This window comes from Oryx dammah, unplaced genomic scaffold (assembly GCF_014754425.2).
Source record: "Oryx dammah isolate SB20612 unplaced genomic scaffold, SCBI_Odam_1.1 HiC_scaffold_15, whole genome shotgun sequence".
Taxonomy (NCBI): domain Eukaryota; kingdom Metazoa; phylum Chordata; class Mammalia; order Artiodactyla; family Bovidae; genus Oryx; species Oryx dammah.
The window spans coordinates 19547076-19566654 of record NW_024070199.1 but is presented as its reverse complement, the minus strand read 5'-3'; the positions used below and the strand labels follow the sequence as shown (position 1 = coordinate 19566654).

General features: G+C 37.1%; 1 protein-coding gene across 1 annotated transcript in view; it reads left to right on the top strand.

Moving 5' to 3' along the window:
• The window catches only part of LUZP2 (leucine zipper protein 2), a 519252-nt gene that overhangs the window by 249200 nt on the left and 250473 nt on the right, over positions 1-19579 (top strand). Inside the window, exon 5 of the mRNA XM_040255642.1 lies at positions 7220-7282. Within this exon, the coding sequence (XP_040111576.1) occupies positions 7220-7282 (63 nt within the window). The remainder of the gene's footprint in view (positions 1-7219; positions 7283-19579) is intronic.

Here is a 19579-nt window from a genome sequence, read left to right as displayed (position 1 = left end):
ACTAGTTTGCATTCCCACCAACAGTGTAGGAGGGTTCCCTTCTCTCCACACCCTCTCCAGCATTTATTGCTTGCAGATTTTTGGATCGCAGACATTCTGACTGGTGTGAAGTGGTACCTCATTGTGGTTTTGATTTGCATTTCTCTAATAATGAGTGATGTTGAGCATCTTTTCATGTGTTTGTTAGCCATCCGTATGTCTTCTTTGGAGAAATGTCTATTTAGTTCTTTGGCCCATTTTTTTATTGGGTCGTTTATTTTTCTGGAATTGAGCTGCAGGAGTTGCTTGTATATTTTTGAGATTAGTTGTTTGTCAGTTGCTTCATTTGCTATTATTTTCTCCCATTCGGAAGGCTGTCTTTTCAGTTTGCTTATGTTTTCCTTTGTTGTGCAGAAGCTTTTAATTTTAACTAGATCCCATTTGTAAAAAAAATAAAAATAAAAAAATAAAAGTATAGTCTATTAATTAAAATTTTAAGGTATAGTAAGACCGACAGAAGGGCTTCCCTGGTGGCTCAGTAGTAAAGAATCATCTACAATCTAGAAGCCACAGGAGGCACAGGTTCTATCCTTGGGTCAGTAAGATCCCCTGGAAGAGGGCATGGCAGTCCTCTCCAGTATTCTTGCCTGGAGAGTCCCATGGACAGAGGAGCCTGGTGGCCTACAGTCCATGGGGTTGTGAAGAGGTGGACATGACTAAAGCAACTCAGCATGAGCACACAAGAGCAAGAGATCAGGAAATGACTACATTTGGAAAGATAGTTATTTCCCACAGTTGCCAAGAAGGGTGACATGCCACATGACCAGGGACCATGCAGGGAAGCCCAGGTCAGTCCCTGGGCAAATGAAGGTGGGGAAACTGTGGACAAGAGCCTCTGTTGTAGTTTCCATAGGAAGGAAAGGGTTAAGCGAGGTAAGCTGGTCTAGGATTGGCCAGTTTGAATGATTTCAGCAGGCTCTGGGACATAGAGCCTGTTTGTCAGGTTGATTACCTGGGATCCCAGCCCCTTTGAGAACTGGCAGAAATGCCTGCCTTTCTTTTGGAAGGCTTCCTTGAATAATCTGAATTAGAGTATAGAATCTTGCCTCTGAAACTTAGCCCTGTCTGTCATCTGGAGTAACTGCTTCCTGGAGACAGTCTTTGTAATAATGACTTGATTTTCTTAGGTGCAGATTTATTTTCTGTTAATAAATTCACTGTTATCTGTCCAGCCCACCAGTAAAGATGAGCACCTTTATTCTTCTCTGTTATGCCATGGCAGCGCTCACTGCTAACCTAAACCTGCAGTGCACCCTTGTGTCTAGCTCTTTGGACATATGTGTGTGCTAAGTCACTTCAGTCATGTCTGACTCTGTGCGAGTCTGTGGAGTGACTGTATCCCTCCAGGCTCCTCTGTCCATGGGATTTCCCAGACGAGAATACTGGAGTGGGTTGCCATGCCCTCCTCCAGGGGATCTTCCCATGTCAGGGATTGAACCTGAGTCTCTTAACGTCTCCTGCATTGGCAGGCAGGTTCTTCAGCCCTCGTGCCACTTGGGAAGCCCTTCTTTGGACACGGGTGTCACATGAAAGAGCAGACCCATTTTTAGTACCACCGTGTCAATTCCTCCCCTCAAAATCTGACCCCGGGTACTGAGTGACCCTAATTGCAATCCCATTTCTGCCTTGACTTATCATATTTAATCTCAATTTGTGCATAGCCCAGTCATAAATAATGGCATTTAGACCAGAATAGAAGTTTTCACACATACTATATTCTCAGATTCTCACAACAAAATGGCACACTATTATTATTATTATTATTTTGGCTGAAAGTGAATAACTGTTGCTTGTATTTACACAGTTAATATTTGGAGAAGCCAAGGCATGAACCTGTGTTTACTCTAATATGTTACACAAATTATGTCTAACATCCCAAAATAAGAAAGCTATAATTTTTGAAGGAGCTCAGCAAAAGCTAGAATAGCCAAGTATCAGAATAATGGGGAAAAGGGATGCATAGTTGGGGAGAAGAAGGTCTCTCTCAGAACCCTTCTAGTGCTTTTCTTAAAATTCAGCATTGATTCTTGAGGGAGGATTTTCTTCTCCCACCCCATAATGCTGTACTGAGCCAGACACTCCCTAAATGTATTCATAACTTAACATGTGCTACAGAATAAGAGTAGAAAGAAAGAAAAGAAAGGCTCCTCCATCCATAGGATTTTCCAGGCAAGATGGAAATGGCAAATGGAGTGGGTTGACATTTCCTTCTCCAGAGGAACTTTCTGATCCAGGGATTGAACCCAGGTCTCCTGCATTGCAGGCAGACGCTTTACCATCTGAGCCACCAGGGAGGCACAGAATAAGAACATTCAAGTTTAAATTCCTAGTGGTTCATCTGTACATGCGTGCTCAGTCGCTCCAGTCATGTCCAACTCTTTGTGACCCCATAGACTGTACCCGCCAGGCTCCTCTGTCCATGGGATTCTCCAGGCAAGAATACTGGAGCAGGTTGCCTTGCCCTCCTCCAGGGGATCTGCCCAACCCAGGGACTGAACTTGTGTCTCCTGCATTGCAGGCAATTTCTTTACCCACTGAACTACCTGGGAAGCCCAGTGGTCCATCTATTGTCTATAAAATTAAGTTCTTTAACCTGCAAGTTTCCTTATTTGAAGAATTCAGGGAATAATTCAAATTAAAATAACATGCATGATTACCCTAAAATTGTTATCTGGCATATAGTAGATAATAGAAACTAAATTTAATCCACTCAATAGAAAGAAAACAATTGTAATAAATAAATTTTCCAATTGAAAGAATAATGTAGGCAAAAAATTACTGATAGCAAATGTTTCAATGTATTTTAATAAATGTTTAAATAAATGGTTAAACAATTCCTTATGTTTGGAAAATATATAAAACATTTCCTAATAACTCTTTAGTTACTAAGAAATAATAAAATATATAAAGAAATAATAATAATGAAGACACCATGTGCCAGTGTAAAGGCTGAGGTAGATTCAGAGCTTTACATGCATTTTTTCCAGAAAGAATACTAGCAACAAAAGTTCAAGAAGTTATTGAAAAAGCAAAACATCAGTATAAGAAAGAGAGTATTATAAAAGTTGATGAAGACAACAATAAAATATAAAAAAAATTATTAAGTTATTTGAAAAGACTGATAAATAGGCTTTGAGAAAGATTAAGAATAAAAAGACTCCAATTTTAAAATGTGTAATTAAAAGAGAGCTAATAGTCATAACAGGAATTTAACAAAATAAGTTATGAGCAACGGGTCACTGGTACATTTAAAATGTACATGTAAATTCCTAGATGAATAAATATAATATGTTAACATTTTTGCAAGAAATATACTACTTGAATAACTGAATACATTCAAAATCTCATTATGCGGAAAGACTTCCTTTCCCAAGTATTCCAGGGCTGGAAGGTGACTTATATCAATTTTTAAAGATCAGCTAATTTCAAATATTGACTAATTTGCTTCAGTTGTATATAATTCTTTGTGACCCCATGGACCCTAGCCCACCAGGCTTCTCTATCCATGTGATTCTCCAGGCAAGAATACTGGAGTGGCTTGCCATTTCCTACTGCAGGGGGTCTTCTCGACCCAGGGATCGAAGTCAACTCTCTTATGTCTCCTGCACTGGCAGGCAGGTTCTTTACTACTAGCACCACGTGAGACCCAATTTCAAATGTAGGCAAATACTGTCTGAAAAATAGAAAAAGGTTGAAAACTTTCATCTAATTTTATGAACATCATCACTTATGATTCCCAAATCAATTAATGGCTATGTATGTAAATTAACAGCTATTTTTCTACTAATGAATGTACATGTAAAAATTCTATAAGAGCAAATTCAAGATTATATTAACAAAATATATCATCAAGATCAATGAATGCAAACACCTGTGGAAATAAATAATACTTGTCTTTTGGAGGGAATGTGTTTGTGCTTTGAGTTGAATGACTAATAAGTCCTAAGTCAAAGTACAAAAATAGATGACAGAAAGCTTAACAAATATGGGAATAAAATATATTTAATTAGTAGAAGTATGTTTTTTTTAATGTATATCTGGTAGAATCTAAAAAAAGATAAATTTCATACTACTGGGACTCTTCACTTCCAAACTTTGGTGAAGACTCAAAATGTTTGTGCTTTTTCTCCTTATTGAGGAGTAAATAAGTATATATGTTTAATTGTTGCAAATAATTCAGCGATTATTCTTTCTGATAGAAAGACTCTAGTTGATGTAGTTTAATGTTGGATAAGAAGGGGACAGTGAGAAATTTAAACTGCTCATTCCCAACTAGAGGGAAAACATTTGGATTTGATTCTGTAAATATTGTCATGCTATTTTAGACTTAGGAGCAAATACTCTTATGTGCTGCCCTTGATTACATATCTAATTACTCTGCTTTTTTCCATAAAAGAAGATTGTATATTTTATGCAAAAGATGTTGCAAATACCCATATTAGTAAGTCCGACTCTGGGCAACGCTATGCACTAACAGCCTGCCAGGATCCTCTGTCCATGGGATTCTCCAGGCAAGAATACTGGAGTGGGTTGCCATGCCCTCCTACAGGGGAGTCTCCTGACCCAGCAATCAGAACCCTAGGGATAAAACTCGCATCTTTTGTGTCTCCTGCATTAGCAGGCATGTTCTTTACCACTAGCACCACCTGAGAATCCCCAGTAAGTCCATAGTAAAACGTTACAAAACTTGAAGGTGATAGTACTTTTAAATCACAGAAATATAAAAGAAGACAAAATTTTGAAAATTAAAATGAAAAAGCATTTTAATGAAAATTAAAAATAAAACTGTCTTGATCTAATTCCATTTGCAAGTACTTTTTATGAACATGTGAGCATCTGTTTTTGTCTCTGAGCAGATAATGGAGTAGCAAATCTTACAAACTTGTGTCCTGTATGAAAAACCTAACAAACAGCAAGAAAGAATGATCAATCAGGTGTAGCTGGAGTAATTAAATCCATTAATGCTCTCTGGATGCATTTCACCACTCTTGTTAATTTTTATGGCTTAACTTGCCCTAAGTGAGACATAATTAGTACAAAGGCAAGAATTAGCTTCAAGCTCTGACTCTCATTAAGAATAAGGAATTATGGCCATCTATTCTTTACTCAATGTAAATAAGTGTTATTTTCTGTCTCTCAGAACTGTTTCACTTCTGATTTCCCAGGAATCTTCAAACCTGCTGGGATTCTAGACCAGTGGTTTCAAAATGCTATGACTTTTTAATATTCTGAATGTATTTAGGTCCTGAATAATTAAACATTGCATTCCCAAGTCTCTGTCCTTTTTTTAGTCTTGACATTGCAGTATATCTTCATTACACTGTTAATTAAAGTTAAGTGTTACTTATGGAAAACATATAATAAATAGTATCAAAATGTGAGGATTTGGGGAAAATTATGGCATCACTGATAAGATAATATGGGGTCACTGCCCCCATGGACCCTGATGGCTCAGATGGTAAAGAATCTGCCTGCAATGTGGGAGACTTGGGTTTGATCCATGGGTTGGGAAGATCCCCTGGAGAAGGAAACGGCAACCCACTCCAATATTCTTGCCTGGAAAATCCCACGGACGGAGGAGCCTGGCGGGCTACAGTCCATGAAGTTCCAGAGAGCTGGACATGGCTAAGCGACCAACACTCTCACTTTCATGGCATCACTGAAACACCAGGTTATTCATACAATCAAGACGGCTTTAAGTAGTTCATAACCAAAACTAAAGACAAATCTGTACATAGCAACATTTTCTGGTGCCCATTAAGTACTGAGGTAGAGTATTGTGAGTCCTGATGGTTTGCGTTTCTTTTTGTAGTTTAAGTGTCTGACTCACACTCCAATAAAATTTTTTTAATTAAAAAAATTTGATTGTAGTGGTGGCCACTTCAAAGAGGCAACCACTTCAAAAAGGCCTTTCTCCAATAAACACTTTGCCAACCACTGACTTGAAGAATCAGCTGTACCTCCTACCTCTGCTCCCCAGTGAGCCATTTTTTTTTTCCAGAGGTTTTGCTTAATTTAAGTTTGTTAACTAACCTTTGGGGCTTCTTAATTTTTGTTTTGTTTAGTGATTTTCTGTTCTGCACTTTAAATTGCCACTCATATTTTAAAGTCATCAATAAAGAGTGAACATTCTGAAACCCTAGGCCCCCACCCTTACACCCCAATAAAAGCAGAACCCCAGGTTCATGGACTCCTTCTCTTTCTCTTTCCTCACAAACTCCCTCCAACTATACCATGCAATTTCCTGGACTCATCAGTCATAAACCCTAATTTTTTTTTTCAAACTTTCCTGACGGTTATTGCTAAAGGCATCTTGCAGTGATAAACAGAACCACAAGAGTTGGTCCAGCCCATAACAGTGGTAACCAGTAAGTTGATAACAGCCCAGAACAATAGAAATGGGTATAAAAGCTATTTTGGGGGAGACGTATACTACTGCTTTGTACACATATCTAATTTTGAATGTCATCAAGTCCTTCTAGTGACAACTGTTTTATCCATCAAATTGATAATGAGTATAACCCACATTTTCAGGTTGCTGTCAGTATCTTCATGATTCAAACTTAACTTTGAAAATTGTTATGGCTGAAATGATGGACATAGTAGTTCTCAGGCTTCTGCTTCTATTTTATATGTAGTTTGACCATCAAAAATTGATTTAGATTTTGTTACCATTTGGTTACAGATTTCAACAATATTGTATATAGGCAGAAACCTGTTGGTTTCTTTAGGACAGTATTTATAAGGTTCCATGCTTCAGGTGAGGAGTGTCACTGTGCAATTCCTCTCATACTTGGCCATATGTCAGAAATACCTGGAGAGTGTTTTAATGAAAGAGATTCCTAGGCCCAACCCTAGAATCCAGCTCTGTTTAGGAACCATATGTTTAAAAATTAAGCTTTATATAGGTGAAAGAATCATAGTCATAATGTGCATTTCTCAATTAAAATACAGTATCTCATTATATAAGAAAAAGAGTATTTTTATATAATTAGCAGATGTATTTATGAATTGGGCAATAAAAGTTTGGTTAATGAAAATTTTAATCCTTTGTTCTTTTTCCATATTTGTTGACAGAGATAATCATTTGGTTATACTTCAAAAATTGTGAAAAAACAACTTATAAAAGCTATAGAAATGAATGTGAAATGAATCTACATAGTATCCTCTTTATTTTCAGATTAATTTTCTAAAGACTGAAATGGAAAGAAAGAGCAAAATGATTCGCGATCTCCAGAATGAGGTAAGACTTATATTGAGGGAGTTTTATGGAAGTCAAAGAATACGCACAAACACAAATACTGATTTGCCGTAAACTTTAGAGTATTGGTCACATTTGATTTTGGCCTTTAGCTGTGCACTCATGGAGAGAAATTATAAGGTTAAGAATTTCAGAGAGCATAATTCCTAATTTAATTGTGATATGTGTGATATGTGGTATCACATATGTGTTAATGTTATTAGTTTATAATATCCAATTTATTTATCCTTCTAATAATATTTTGTTTTGATAATATCAAAAATTATTTTTATTTCATAAATGTTTTTATCTATATAATTCTGTCACAGGAGCTGATGAAGAAAGTTAATTAGAAATGCACTTCATGTTAGGAAAAGCTGATCTAGAATGAAAAAATTATGTGAGATAATTTTAGACTAAAGAGACTTGAACACAAGCAAATAAGTTGTAACTACTCTCCTTACAGTCTTAAAAATGTAAGGACTCTATAAAATGCTGTATGCATTTTTTTCTTTTTTGACTTTTTTGTCTATCTTGTTATACAACTACTTAATTTAAAATTTTTTTTTAACATTTATATTCCACCTCTGTATTCCTTTTTTTCTTGACTGCAATCAGTTATGTAGGACTATTAAACCATTAATTAAACTATTAATTAATCATGCATCTTCTTTGATCAACCCCACTAGGTTAGTTTTAAATCTCAGTCAATTGCTTTAGCTATTACTATTCTCCTTTACTCTCTTTCCTTCCTTACTCCCTCCCTCCCTTCCTTCCTTCTTCAATTTTTTTGTGACATTTCAGCAACAGATGAGCTACATTATTCCTAAATAGATACTACTTTTATGGCCAGGTTGAAAAATGGTCTTTATAAATGTTTTGGTATCAAGATTTAGCATTTGTCCTCTGATGAGTACATTAAAATGATTTATCATACATGCAAAAAATGTATCATACATGCAAAAAATGAGAAAGGAAAACAAGAAAAGTTTTAAGTGGCTTTCTTATGATTCTATTATATTTCCATTTCTTTCTAATGATTTTTTCCTCTAACTCTTCTGAAGAAAATCTAATGAGATGAACTTGATAATGTTTTTCCTGAGGCCTAAATCTTCCTAGAATTAATGTTTATAGTGAAAGTAGAGTTACTGAAACACTGGGCATACTAGATAATTTCTTGTTCACTGGGGCTCACAGAGGGCTAGACTACTCAAGTCTAAAACTTTCCATGGGTCATTTAAGGTAAAAAGGAATATTTAAAACAAAATTAAAACCGTTATTAAAATAGGAAAGGAAATACACTTGGGTTTGTACACAGACACCCATACACACACATACAACAATATAAACTTGGTTGTATAATAATGAGAGGATTATGGGCTAATTTATATCTCTGTATATGTATTATCAGTTAACTTTTAATCATAGATATATTTTTTTTAATTTAGAACTCAACCAATGAGGAAGCTTTTTCATAATAAAAATATAAATTATTCATAACAGGTACAGATGTGGATTAATAAAAAATTTTATTTGCTTCCAGGAGATATGTTTTAAGTTTAATATTAATTTTCTAGTGGGTAGATTAGAATAATTCTAAAAGCGGTACAACTCTTCAGAAGTAATGACTGCCAAATGTAAGTCTGATAAGTAAATTTGCTGTTGACTTTCATCCTACTGAAAATCTGCAAGATGATAATTGATAACCAGGAAAAGTTCTTGACTTCTCTAACAAAACCTAGTGGTGAACTTATAAACTGAATGCTTTTCATTTAACTAGTTTGTATGAATTTCTTGAAATTTTAGATTTATTGTTTTGGCAAATAATCAGTATGTAGAGATTGAACAGAATAATGGATCCATACTCTACACAGTAAAACTATATGGACGTCCACTGCCCAAAAGATTTTTGTTCAGAAGTAAGAAAATAAAAAGGTAAATTGATTAAACAAAATGTGAAGAGATGAGGGAGCTCATACGCATATTAAAGGGATTTGGGGGAGAAGACTGAAGTCTCCTGAATGATTTCTGGCTCTAGGTGAGTGATCACACCATTGTGATTATATGGGTCATTAAGATCTTTTTTTTATAGTTCTTTCATGTATTCTTGCCACTTCTTCTTAACATCTGCTTCTGTTAGGTCCGTACCATTTCTGTCCTTTATTGTTGCCATCTTTGAATGAAATGTTCCCTTGGTATCTCTAATTCTCTTGAAGAGATCTGTAGTCTTTCCTGTTCTGTTGTTTTCCTCTATTTCTTTGCATTGATCACTGAGAAAGGCTTTCTTATCTCCCCTTGCTGTTCTTTGGAACTCTTCATTCAAATGGATATATCTTTCCTTTTCTCCTTTGCTTTTCACTTCTCTTCACAGCTATTTGTAAGGCCCCCTCAGATAACCATTTTGCCTTTTTGCATTTATTTTTCTTGGGGATGGTCTTGATCCCTGCCTCCTGTACAATATCATGAACCTCCAGCCATAGTTCTTCAGGCACTCTGTCTATCAGATCTAATCCCTTGAATCTATTTGTCACTTCCACTGTATAATTGTAAGGAATTTGATTTAGGTCATACATGAATGGCCTAGTGTTTTTTGTTTTTTTTTTTTCCCCCCTACATTCTTCAATTTCAGTCTGAATTTTGCAGTAAGAGTTTATGATCTGAGCCAAAGTCATCCATTTTTACACTTAATCATTTATTTTACATTTTGTATTTGGGTATTATATAGTTATAACAAATATGAAAAGTTGCACCAAAGCTTAGAATTCTCTTTGATTTGCACATTTAAAACAACTTCCCTCCATTGTCACTTCTAATTTTCTTAATTTTATCTGTGGTTTCTTATAGAATAAAATAAGTCTTTCTAGTTAGTAAAGAATCTGCCTGCAATGCAGGAGACCCCAGTTCAATTCCTGGGTCAGGAAGATCTGTTGGAGAAGGGATAGGCCACCCAGACTAGTTATTTGGGGCTTCCTTTGTGGTTCAGCTGGTAAAGAATCCGCCTGTAATGCGGGAGACCTTGGTTTGATCCTGGGTTTGGGGAGATCCACTGGAGAAAGGAAAGGCTACCCACTCCAGGATTCTGGTCTAGAGAATTCCATGGACTATATAGTCCATGGTGTTGCAAAGAGTCGGACATGACTGAGCAACTCTCACATAGTGGTCCTAGACATAGGAAAGGCTCAGGGGAGAAATAGGATAATACATAATTATTGAAATATGAGGAAAAATTAAGCATTGGGATAAGCATTTCTGATTTGCTTGAAACCCCTTAATGAAATGTGAAATTTTGATAATATTCAGAATTTTTTAAAGGAACACATAGCTGGAAATATTTGAACTGTGCTGAGTCCTGTTTAACTCTCTGTGGCCCCATGGACTGCAGCCTGCTGGGTTCCTTTCTCCATGGAATTTTCCTGGCAAGAATACTGGAGTACGTTGCCATTTCCTACTCCAGGGGATCTTCCCAACCCAGGAATTGAACCTGTGTCTCCTACATCTCTTGCATTTGCGGGTGAATTTTTAACCACTAGTGCCACCTGGGAAGCCCAGTAATACTAGAATTAGATTCATATTAAAACATATATTGATACTATATTAAATTATATTCTGTATTAAATTAGTGAGTTCAGTTCAGTTCAGTTCAGTTCAGTCGCTCAGTCGTGTCTGACTCTTTGCGACCCCATGAACTGCAGCACGCCAGGCCTCTCTGTCCATCACCAACTCCCAGAGACCACCCAAACCCATGTCCATTGAATCAGTGATGCCATCCAACCATCTCATCCTCTGTCATCCCCCTCTCCTCCTGCCCTCAATCTTTCCTAGCATCAGGGTCTTTTCAAATGAGTCAACTCTTCGCATGAGGTGGCCTAAGTAATGGAGTTTCAGCAAACACCCAGGACTGATGTCCTTTAGAATGGACTGGTTGGATATCCTCACAGTCCAAGGGACTCTCAAGAGTTTTCTCCAACACCACAGTTTAAAAGCATCAGTTCTTTGGCACTCAGCTTTCTTCATAGTCCAACTCTCGCATCCATACATGACCACTGGAAAAACCATAGCCTTGACTAGACGGACCTTTGTTGGCAAAGTAATGTCTCTGCTTTTCAATATGCTGTCTAGGTTGGTCGTAACTTTCCTTCCAAGGAGTAAGCCTTTTAATTTCCTGGCTGCAGTCACCATCTGCAGTGATTTTGGAGCCCAGAAAAATAAAGTCAGCCACTGTTTCCACTGTTTCCCCATCTATTTGCCATAAAGTGATGGGACCAGATGCCATGATCTTCATTTTCTGAATGTTGAGCTTTAAGCCAACTTTTTCACTCTCCTCTTTAACCTTCAGTAAGAGGCTCTTTAGTTCCTCTTCACATTCTGCATATCTGAGATTATTGATATTTTGCTTACCCCCCCCCCCCCCTTTGGTTTTCTGTGATGGTTAGTTTTCGTATAGATTCTTATGATTGATTGTTTCCATGAAAATTATTCAGGATAGTTCAAGGTAAGAATAAAAATAGAAATCATGTTTTTTAAAAATAGTAATAATGAAGTGAGGCACCATAAATTTGAACCTTACTCTGTCCAGTGGTAGAAATCAGATGTGTCAAAACTACTCTGTATAGCAGGTTTTCTCTGATTTCCTTTCTTTCTGGTCTTTCAGTTATTTTGCTCCTGTGTTTTTCCCATGACTCATATAGTTTAACCCAACTTTGAAATATTAACCTGCCCTCTCTCAGTTCAGTTCAGTTCAGTTCATTCGCTCAGTTGTGTCCAACTCTTTGTGACCCCATGAATTGCAGCATGCCAGGCCTCCCTGTCCATCACCAACTCCCGGAGTTCAATCAGACTCACGTCCATCTAGTCAGTGATGCCATCCTGCCATCTCATCCTCTGTCGTCCCCTTCTCCTCCTGCCCCCAATCCCTCCCAGCATCAGAGTCTTTTCCAATGAGTCAACTCTTCGCATGAGGTGGCCAAAGTACTGGAGTTTCAGCTTTAGCATCATTCCTTGCAAAGAACACCCAGGACTGCCCTCTCTATCTCCTATTAATAACTGATTTAATCTTCTTTAATGTTTTCATCTATTTCTATTGTTATAAAGCCTGGGGGAAAGTCTTTGCTAGAGGTCAAGTCACTGGCCAATCTGTGGATTTTCAAAGAATTCCAAACAACCATTGACACATATGCAGTTATATGAAAAGAAAAACATGGGTTTTTGGGAGCCACGTGTCAGTTACTGTTCTCAGATATGAAAAAAAAAGCAACCTCTGATAAGAAAATGACTTATTAAGCCATTTAGAGACCTCAGCAATGTGTTAGGAGAGGTGTACATTCAGTTTGTAGACTAAGCTTTAGGAACAACTCCACAAACAAACCTCAGAGCTGGCTGTTTCAGGGCAGGGCTACCTCTGCCAAGATTAAGAAGCTGCCAGCCAACATTACCTTTCTATCACAGGTGACTCCAGGATCGCATAACCATAACCCTGTGCATCAGACAATGGATAACATCTAACCCATGTAACTAATTGCTGTATCTACATTTTTAAGGGATCATGTCTAATTAGCAAACGTAAACTAAGATTTGTTTTCCCAAGAGCTGCAGTGAACTTTAGAAACAGAGAGGATTTGTTTGTTTTATTTCTAACTTGTTTGCTTTAATTTTTCCTTGGGAAAAGGGGATTAACACTATGAAAAACTGCTCACATTGTGGATACAATGTTACAAAATGTAGTTGTGTGTGTATTAATTTTTCTTAAAAAAGAAATAGAGTCTGTGCCAACTAACTTGAATAGAAGTTAAGCCATCATTGAAGGGTTTTGAGTAGTTGAGAGATATGCTTCAAGTACATTTATACTGTATATACTTGTGTACATGTGTGTATATTACAATATATTGTGTGTATATGTAGCCTCTTACCCATCTTTTATCATCTGATTTTAGCTTTGCTTTTGTATGAATTATTTCCTCAACTAGATGCTGACTCCTCAAAGTTATAATCCTATTTTCCCTAAAATGTTATAATTCAGATTTTTTCAGACACATACAACACAGGGCCAGAATTCTGTTTACATGAGAGTAAAAGAAGACCATAGTTTAGCCTGTCCTTAGCACCAGTGAATTCAATAAACTGAATAAACATTGGCCACTGTGTCCACATTTGGAGATGGAAGCTAGTTTCCCTAGTTTGCTATTCTCTTCAATAGGGATGGTTAGAGACCCTGAAAGATATCAGGGAGTATCTGACCATCCTGAGATTATTAGATAACAGGAAAAAAAAACCATGAAGGTACATACTGTATTTTTCAAAGACAGGATATAGATTCTCAGGGAGAGTCCATGACTGAAACAAAAAATAATAAAGGTCAATAACCTCTGGTCTAGAGAAAGCTCTAGTAAAGTTTAAGAAGAAAACCCATTTTCGTTCAATTCTTGTGGCTGCAAGTGTCGGTAAAATAAATTATTCTGTCTTCTTGCCTCAATAAGCACACTCAAGTGAAACTGATGGGATATTTCATAATGTGATAGAGTGCTCCAGGGTCCCCATTCTGAGATGGATTCTCATGCTTGCCTACAGATGAATCATTTTGAGTCAAATATGTACTGAGTCCAGGACATGCCTGAGATGTTTTCAAATAATTTCATTACAACTTTCTCCCTTTATTAAAGTGATTATTTCTGAGAAATGTTGGCCAACTGGTTATCTTGGTTAATTGTGTATCTCGTGTCTAAAGTTTATTGTAACCCATGTGTACTAAATCCTAGGGCTACTGAAATAAAGTAACATAAACTGGGTGGCTTAGAATAATAAGAGTGTACTCTCTCACAGTTCAAAGGATAGAAGTCTAAAATGAAAAAAGTGCAACAAGGCCGTGCTCCTTCTGAAGGTTCTGGAGAGTAATCGTGCTTCACTGCTTCCTACTTCCTGGTGCCTCCTGGCAATCCTTGACATTCTTCAGCTTGTCAAGAATCTCTCCATCTTCCTGTAGCCTTGTCTGTGAATCTCTTTTTTTTCTCCTCTTCTTTATGGACACCTGTTATTGGATTTGGGACCCACCATAGTCCGGTATAACTTGATTTTATCTTAATTACATGTACAGAAACACTTTTTATAAATAAGAGCACAACTTGAGGTTCCAGATAGACATGAATTTTAGGGTGATACAATTCAAACAACTCTACCTACCTACCATCTATGCCATTTTATATATTTTAGGTAAACAGCTTAGGCATTTTTTTTTTTTTGAACAGGAAAGGAGGGAACATTTTATTAGCTGTAAGTCTTAATCTGTTTTAATAGTGAAAGAGAAACAGTTTTATTAGATGCAAATCTGTTTATGGAAGTACTTTTAATACTGCTTATTTAGATGCATATGTAAGGTTTGTTGGGCTTCCCAGGTGGCACTAGTAGTAAAGAACCCACCTGCCAATACAAGAGACATAAGAGACACCGACTTGATCCCTGGATCAGGAAGATCCCCTGGAGGAGGGCATGGCAACCCACTCTAGTATTCTTGCCTGGCGAATCCCATGGACAGAGGAGCCATGGATTTTATTTATCTACAATAAAAACAGATTGAAATTAGCATTAGCATTTTACAATAAAATATTGTAAAGGGGCAGATGAAGGCAATAACATTCTTCAGTGTGGTGGCCACTGAAAATGTCACTGAAGGGTGAGTTTCAAAAGAAAAGTGCTTAGAACTTAAGGCTATTTATTCATAATCAAGAAAGCAAGCTTAAAAGAGGTGAATACTTCAGAAGTTTTCTTGTAGATGAAAAGATTTTAAGATGTTTGTTGCTGTGAAGGAAGTAGTTAATTTTTATGATTGTCAGTTCAGCTCAGTTCAGTCGCTCAGTCATGTCCGACTCTTTGCGACCCCATGAATCACAGCACGCTAGGCCTTGAATCCAATTTCAGGCCAGTTAACTTGCAAAGAATATTTTTTTTTTGTCCTAAAATCAATGCTGTAAGTATATGTTATAAAAAATGGGTTGGAAGCAGCCAAACTGATTGACACAGCCAAGGGTAAAAAAAACAGAAAAATAAATCTGAAAAGTTCCACTATCAGATACAATTACAACAAACTTTCTGGTTTACAAGGACACAGAAATTTTACTCAGCATTTCTGAAATAAATCAGGACTGCTTATGAGAGATTACAGTCTACCTAAAATCTCATTTTATTTACTGTTGCAATCAGTTAATTCCACCAAGTTCTAACTTTCTTCTTGAGAATGTTGCCTAGATGCTAACATTGTCCCCAATTTTAGGAATAATTTCCCTTTGAAATTATGTCTTGTGCCCCTGACTGCATCTTGGTCACCGTTTCTTTTCTGTGATAAAGAATATCTATTATTCTCTCATGCTTCAGGTAAGAGGAATGTTTTGTTTATTAATTTTGCATCTTCTGTAAAACATTATAAGTTTTAAACACCTCAGAATATTGTTGATTTAGTAAATGAAAAAACAAAGTATGAAAGACATTTAGCATATGCTTAGACATTTAGCTTGTAACAAAAGGAAATTATTATCATCATCATAGTTATTATTCTCATTGGGTTCTGAGATAGAATGGGTTCATCAGTAAGCAATACTATGGACAAATATTTGCTTAGGGAATGGTCTTAAACACAAATACACTAAAATTCCATACTTCACTTAAATAAAAATACCAAGGTAAGACAGGACTCTGTTTCTATAACTTATAGACAGTCTCATTCCATCTCTCTTTGCGTCTCTCTCCACATGGCAAACAAGAAGTCCAAGAACCGTTTAACTAATATTCTACCAGCTTAGCAAAAACAGCCAAGCGAGACTGCCTTTTTAGATTGCATGAGCAGAAAAAATCCCAGGAAAGAGTCTAAATTATCCATATGCCTAAATCAGTCACCATGGCCAGGGGAATGAGCACTTTGGCCAAGTCTGAGTCACATTTCTATCCTTTCCTGATGGGATCAACTTGACTCAAAATTTAGATGGTTTCCCACAGGAAAGAAAGATTGCTTGCAAAAGAGTAACGAGCTATTGGATTGATAGAGTAAAATGTGTAAAGAAAACCATCAAACACTTCTATTAGTCCCTGTTAGCCTCACTCATTTTCTAACTAACCCTCAGATCAGAGCATGTAAGTAATACTTTAATCATTTCAAGTCCCAAGTCGTGAATGATGTATTTGCATCACCATATCTTTGTTAAGAATGCTCCCTTGTACATAATTACACCTTCATAACAAACATATTAAGGATCTTAGCTTCTCTCATTTTATGTTTACTTGCCACATTCATATTCTCAATAAAAATGACACTAGGGAAGCTTTAGTCACATGATACTAAGTAAATGATCTTCTCTATATCTGCAAGAAAATAGAAGAACTGCTTTGTTTTCAGTCTTTGGAGGTTCATCATTCTTTCGTATATGCTTCTCAGTCCCTCCTTTACTCCACTGGACTTCCCTGGTAGCTCAGCAGGCAAAGACTCTGCCTGCAATGCAGAAGACCCAGGTCTGTCCCTGGGTTGGAAAGATCCCTTGGAGAAGGAAATGGCTACCCACTTCAGTATTCTTGTCTGGAGAATTCCATGGAGAGAGGAGTCTGACAGGCTATACAGTCTGTGGGGTTGCAAAGAGTCAGACATGACTGAGCAACTTTTCTTCACCCCGTTATCCCTCCTTTTTGCATCAAGGATCCAAACCAACATCAGCACTGGAAACTACTGCCTAACCATCATAATGTCCTATCTTGAAAAGAGTTCCATCCCCTTAACCTTAAGTAGTCTTTACTCAAGGACACAGACTGCATATAAGTGGGGGAGAGTGTTGTAAAGATTCCACAACTAGTTGTTGTTCACTCTCTCAGTCGTGTCCAACTCTTTGTGACCTCATGCACTCGAGCACACCAGGCTTCCCTGTCCTTCACCATCTCCCGGAGTTTGCTGAAACTCATGTCCATTTGAGTCAGTGATGCCATCCAACCATCTCATCCTCTGTCGTCCCCTTCTCCTCCTGCCCTCTGTCTTTCCCAGCATCAGGGTCTTTTCCAGTGAGTCAGCTCTTCACAGGTGGCCAAAGGCTGAAGCCTCAGCTTCAGCATCAGTCCTTCCCATGAACATTCAGGACTGATTTCCTTTAGGATGGACTGGTTGGATCTCCCTTCAGTCCAAGGGACTGTCAAGAGTCTTCTCCAAAACCATAGTTCAAAAACATTAATTCTTCAGCACTCAACCTTCCTTATGGTCCAACTCTCACATACATGCATGACTACTGGAAAAACCATAGCTTTGACTAGATGGACCTTTGTCAGCCAAGTGATGTCTCTGCTTTTTAATATGCTATCTAGGTTGGTCATAGCCTTTCTTCCAAGGAGCAAGTGTCTTTTAATTTCATGGTTGCAGTCAACATCTGCAGTGATTTTGGAGCTCAAGAAAATAAAGTCTGTCACTGTTTCTATTTTTTCCCCATTTATTTGCCATGAAGTGATGGGACTGGATGCCATGATCTTAGTTTTTTGAATTCTGAGTTTTAAGCCAGCTTTTTCACTCTCCTCTTTCACTCTCATCAAGAGGCTCTTTAGTTCCTTTTCACTGTTTGCCTTTAGAGTGGTATCATCTGCATATCAGAGGTTGTTGATTTCTCCTGGCAGTCTGGATCCTGTATGAGAAAAATTTATGGAGAGAATCCATTTAAGCATGTATAAGAGGATGGAATAAGTACGGCTTTCATGATAGGCAAGGAGAAGAAACAAGTCCAAACAAGTATTTGTTGACTGTTTTATTGCTAGATTTACGTATTTTAACAGTAAAGAATCTCTCACCAAAGAAGGAATAAAAACTGCCACTGTCATTGAGCCGCTATGGCTGACACGTTACATGTGTATGTGCACATCTTGGTGGCAAGTTCTTTTGCCCAATCCAGCCATGAAACAGAACATATTCAGAAATGGAAGAAAGAGAAAGGGAAAATGAAATCTTAGAGACTTTTCAAGCTGCTGAGTTTCACAGAACTAGAAAAGTGGGGGAGGAACTAAGCACTCGATTTTTCTTCTCCATTTAAGGTGCTTTTCTCACTCTCCTTGGAGTTCTCCCAGTCCCATGACTATTGACTTTGAAATAAGTGTGAAAATAACCACCTAAATAACTGTCTCTTTTCATCTTTCTTAATATCACATGCAGGTAAGCTCCCTAGTCTTGCTACAGCCATGAGAAAATAAACCTCTCTTTCATTCTTCATAGAGCTGTTTCTGTTACATTGGATGTTACACCTCTTATGTTTCCATGGATTTTTTTCTTTCTAGATAAAATCATACCTCCATTGACATGATGAAAAACTACTCCTCTGGGCTTTTAATAAAGTTATACTTACCCTTTTATTCTAAATGAGATGAACAGAATTATAATTCACAATTCAAAGTTATCTGATGTTACTAGATATAATTTTTAAATAAATAATTTAAAGATAAAACCATCAAAAATCTCGAGTATCAATTGATATCATATTTCCAAATAAGATTATAATATTTTCCAAGTTTGAGGAGTAAGTTTTCATATAAAAATTACTGTGCTGGTAAGTATTTTGAATTATTTGGACATTAAAATATAGCCTTCTCCTGTGCTGCAGTTGGGCTATTAAATGATATTTGCTTAGGATAAATTTAGTTTTTTAACCTGTATATCTCAAACTACTTTTTATAGACAATTTCAAAAGTTCATGCATCTCACACTTTTCTAGATTTAAGTAGAAATATTGTATTTTATTCTTTATGTGTGTATCCTACTGACATACTGTCTTCTGGTCACTACCTCTCCTGGTCACCAGCAGAATTTAAAAGAAGGCAAGTGTGGTAGAAGCAACCATATGTCCACCAACGTCCATTCTCCCAGTCTTTTATTTGGTAATAGAACAAATGGTTTTTAGCTAGAAACATACCCACTGTTCAAGGTATCACATTTTCTAGCCCCTAGCATGATTTGCAATTAGTCAGGGCTACATGACTGTATTATAGACAATGCATCTGATCAAAACTCTAAGTCCATGGCTATAGAAAAAGCAGAAGACTGTAGTTGTTCTTTTAAATAGTTAATCCTTTCTCACCAAGTAACTGGAGCTGTCTTTATTCATTCAACTAAGTGATGAGTTCTTGATCAGTCCAGAAACTCTTCTCAGGTCAAACATTCTTTACTTTTAGGATCTGTGGTATATCTTATTTGAGAGATCTCGCCAGCTCGTCTCTGTCCTGCCTTCTGCTGGTGCTCGGATAAGGCACAGCCTTATCTCCATACCTGGATCTTTATCCTGCAGCATCTGGGGACCTCTCTGC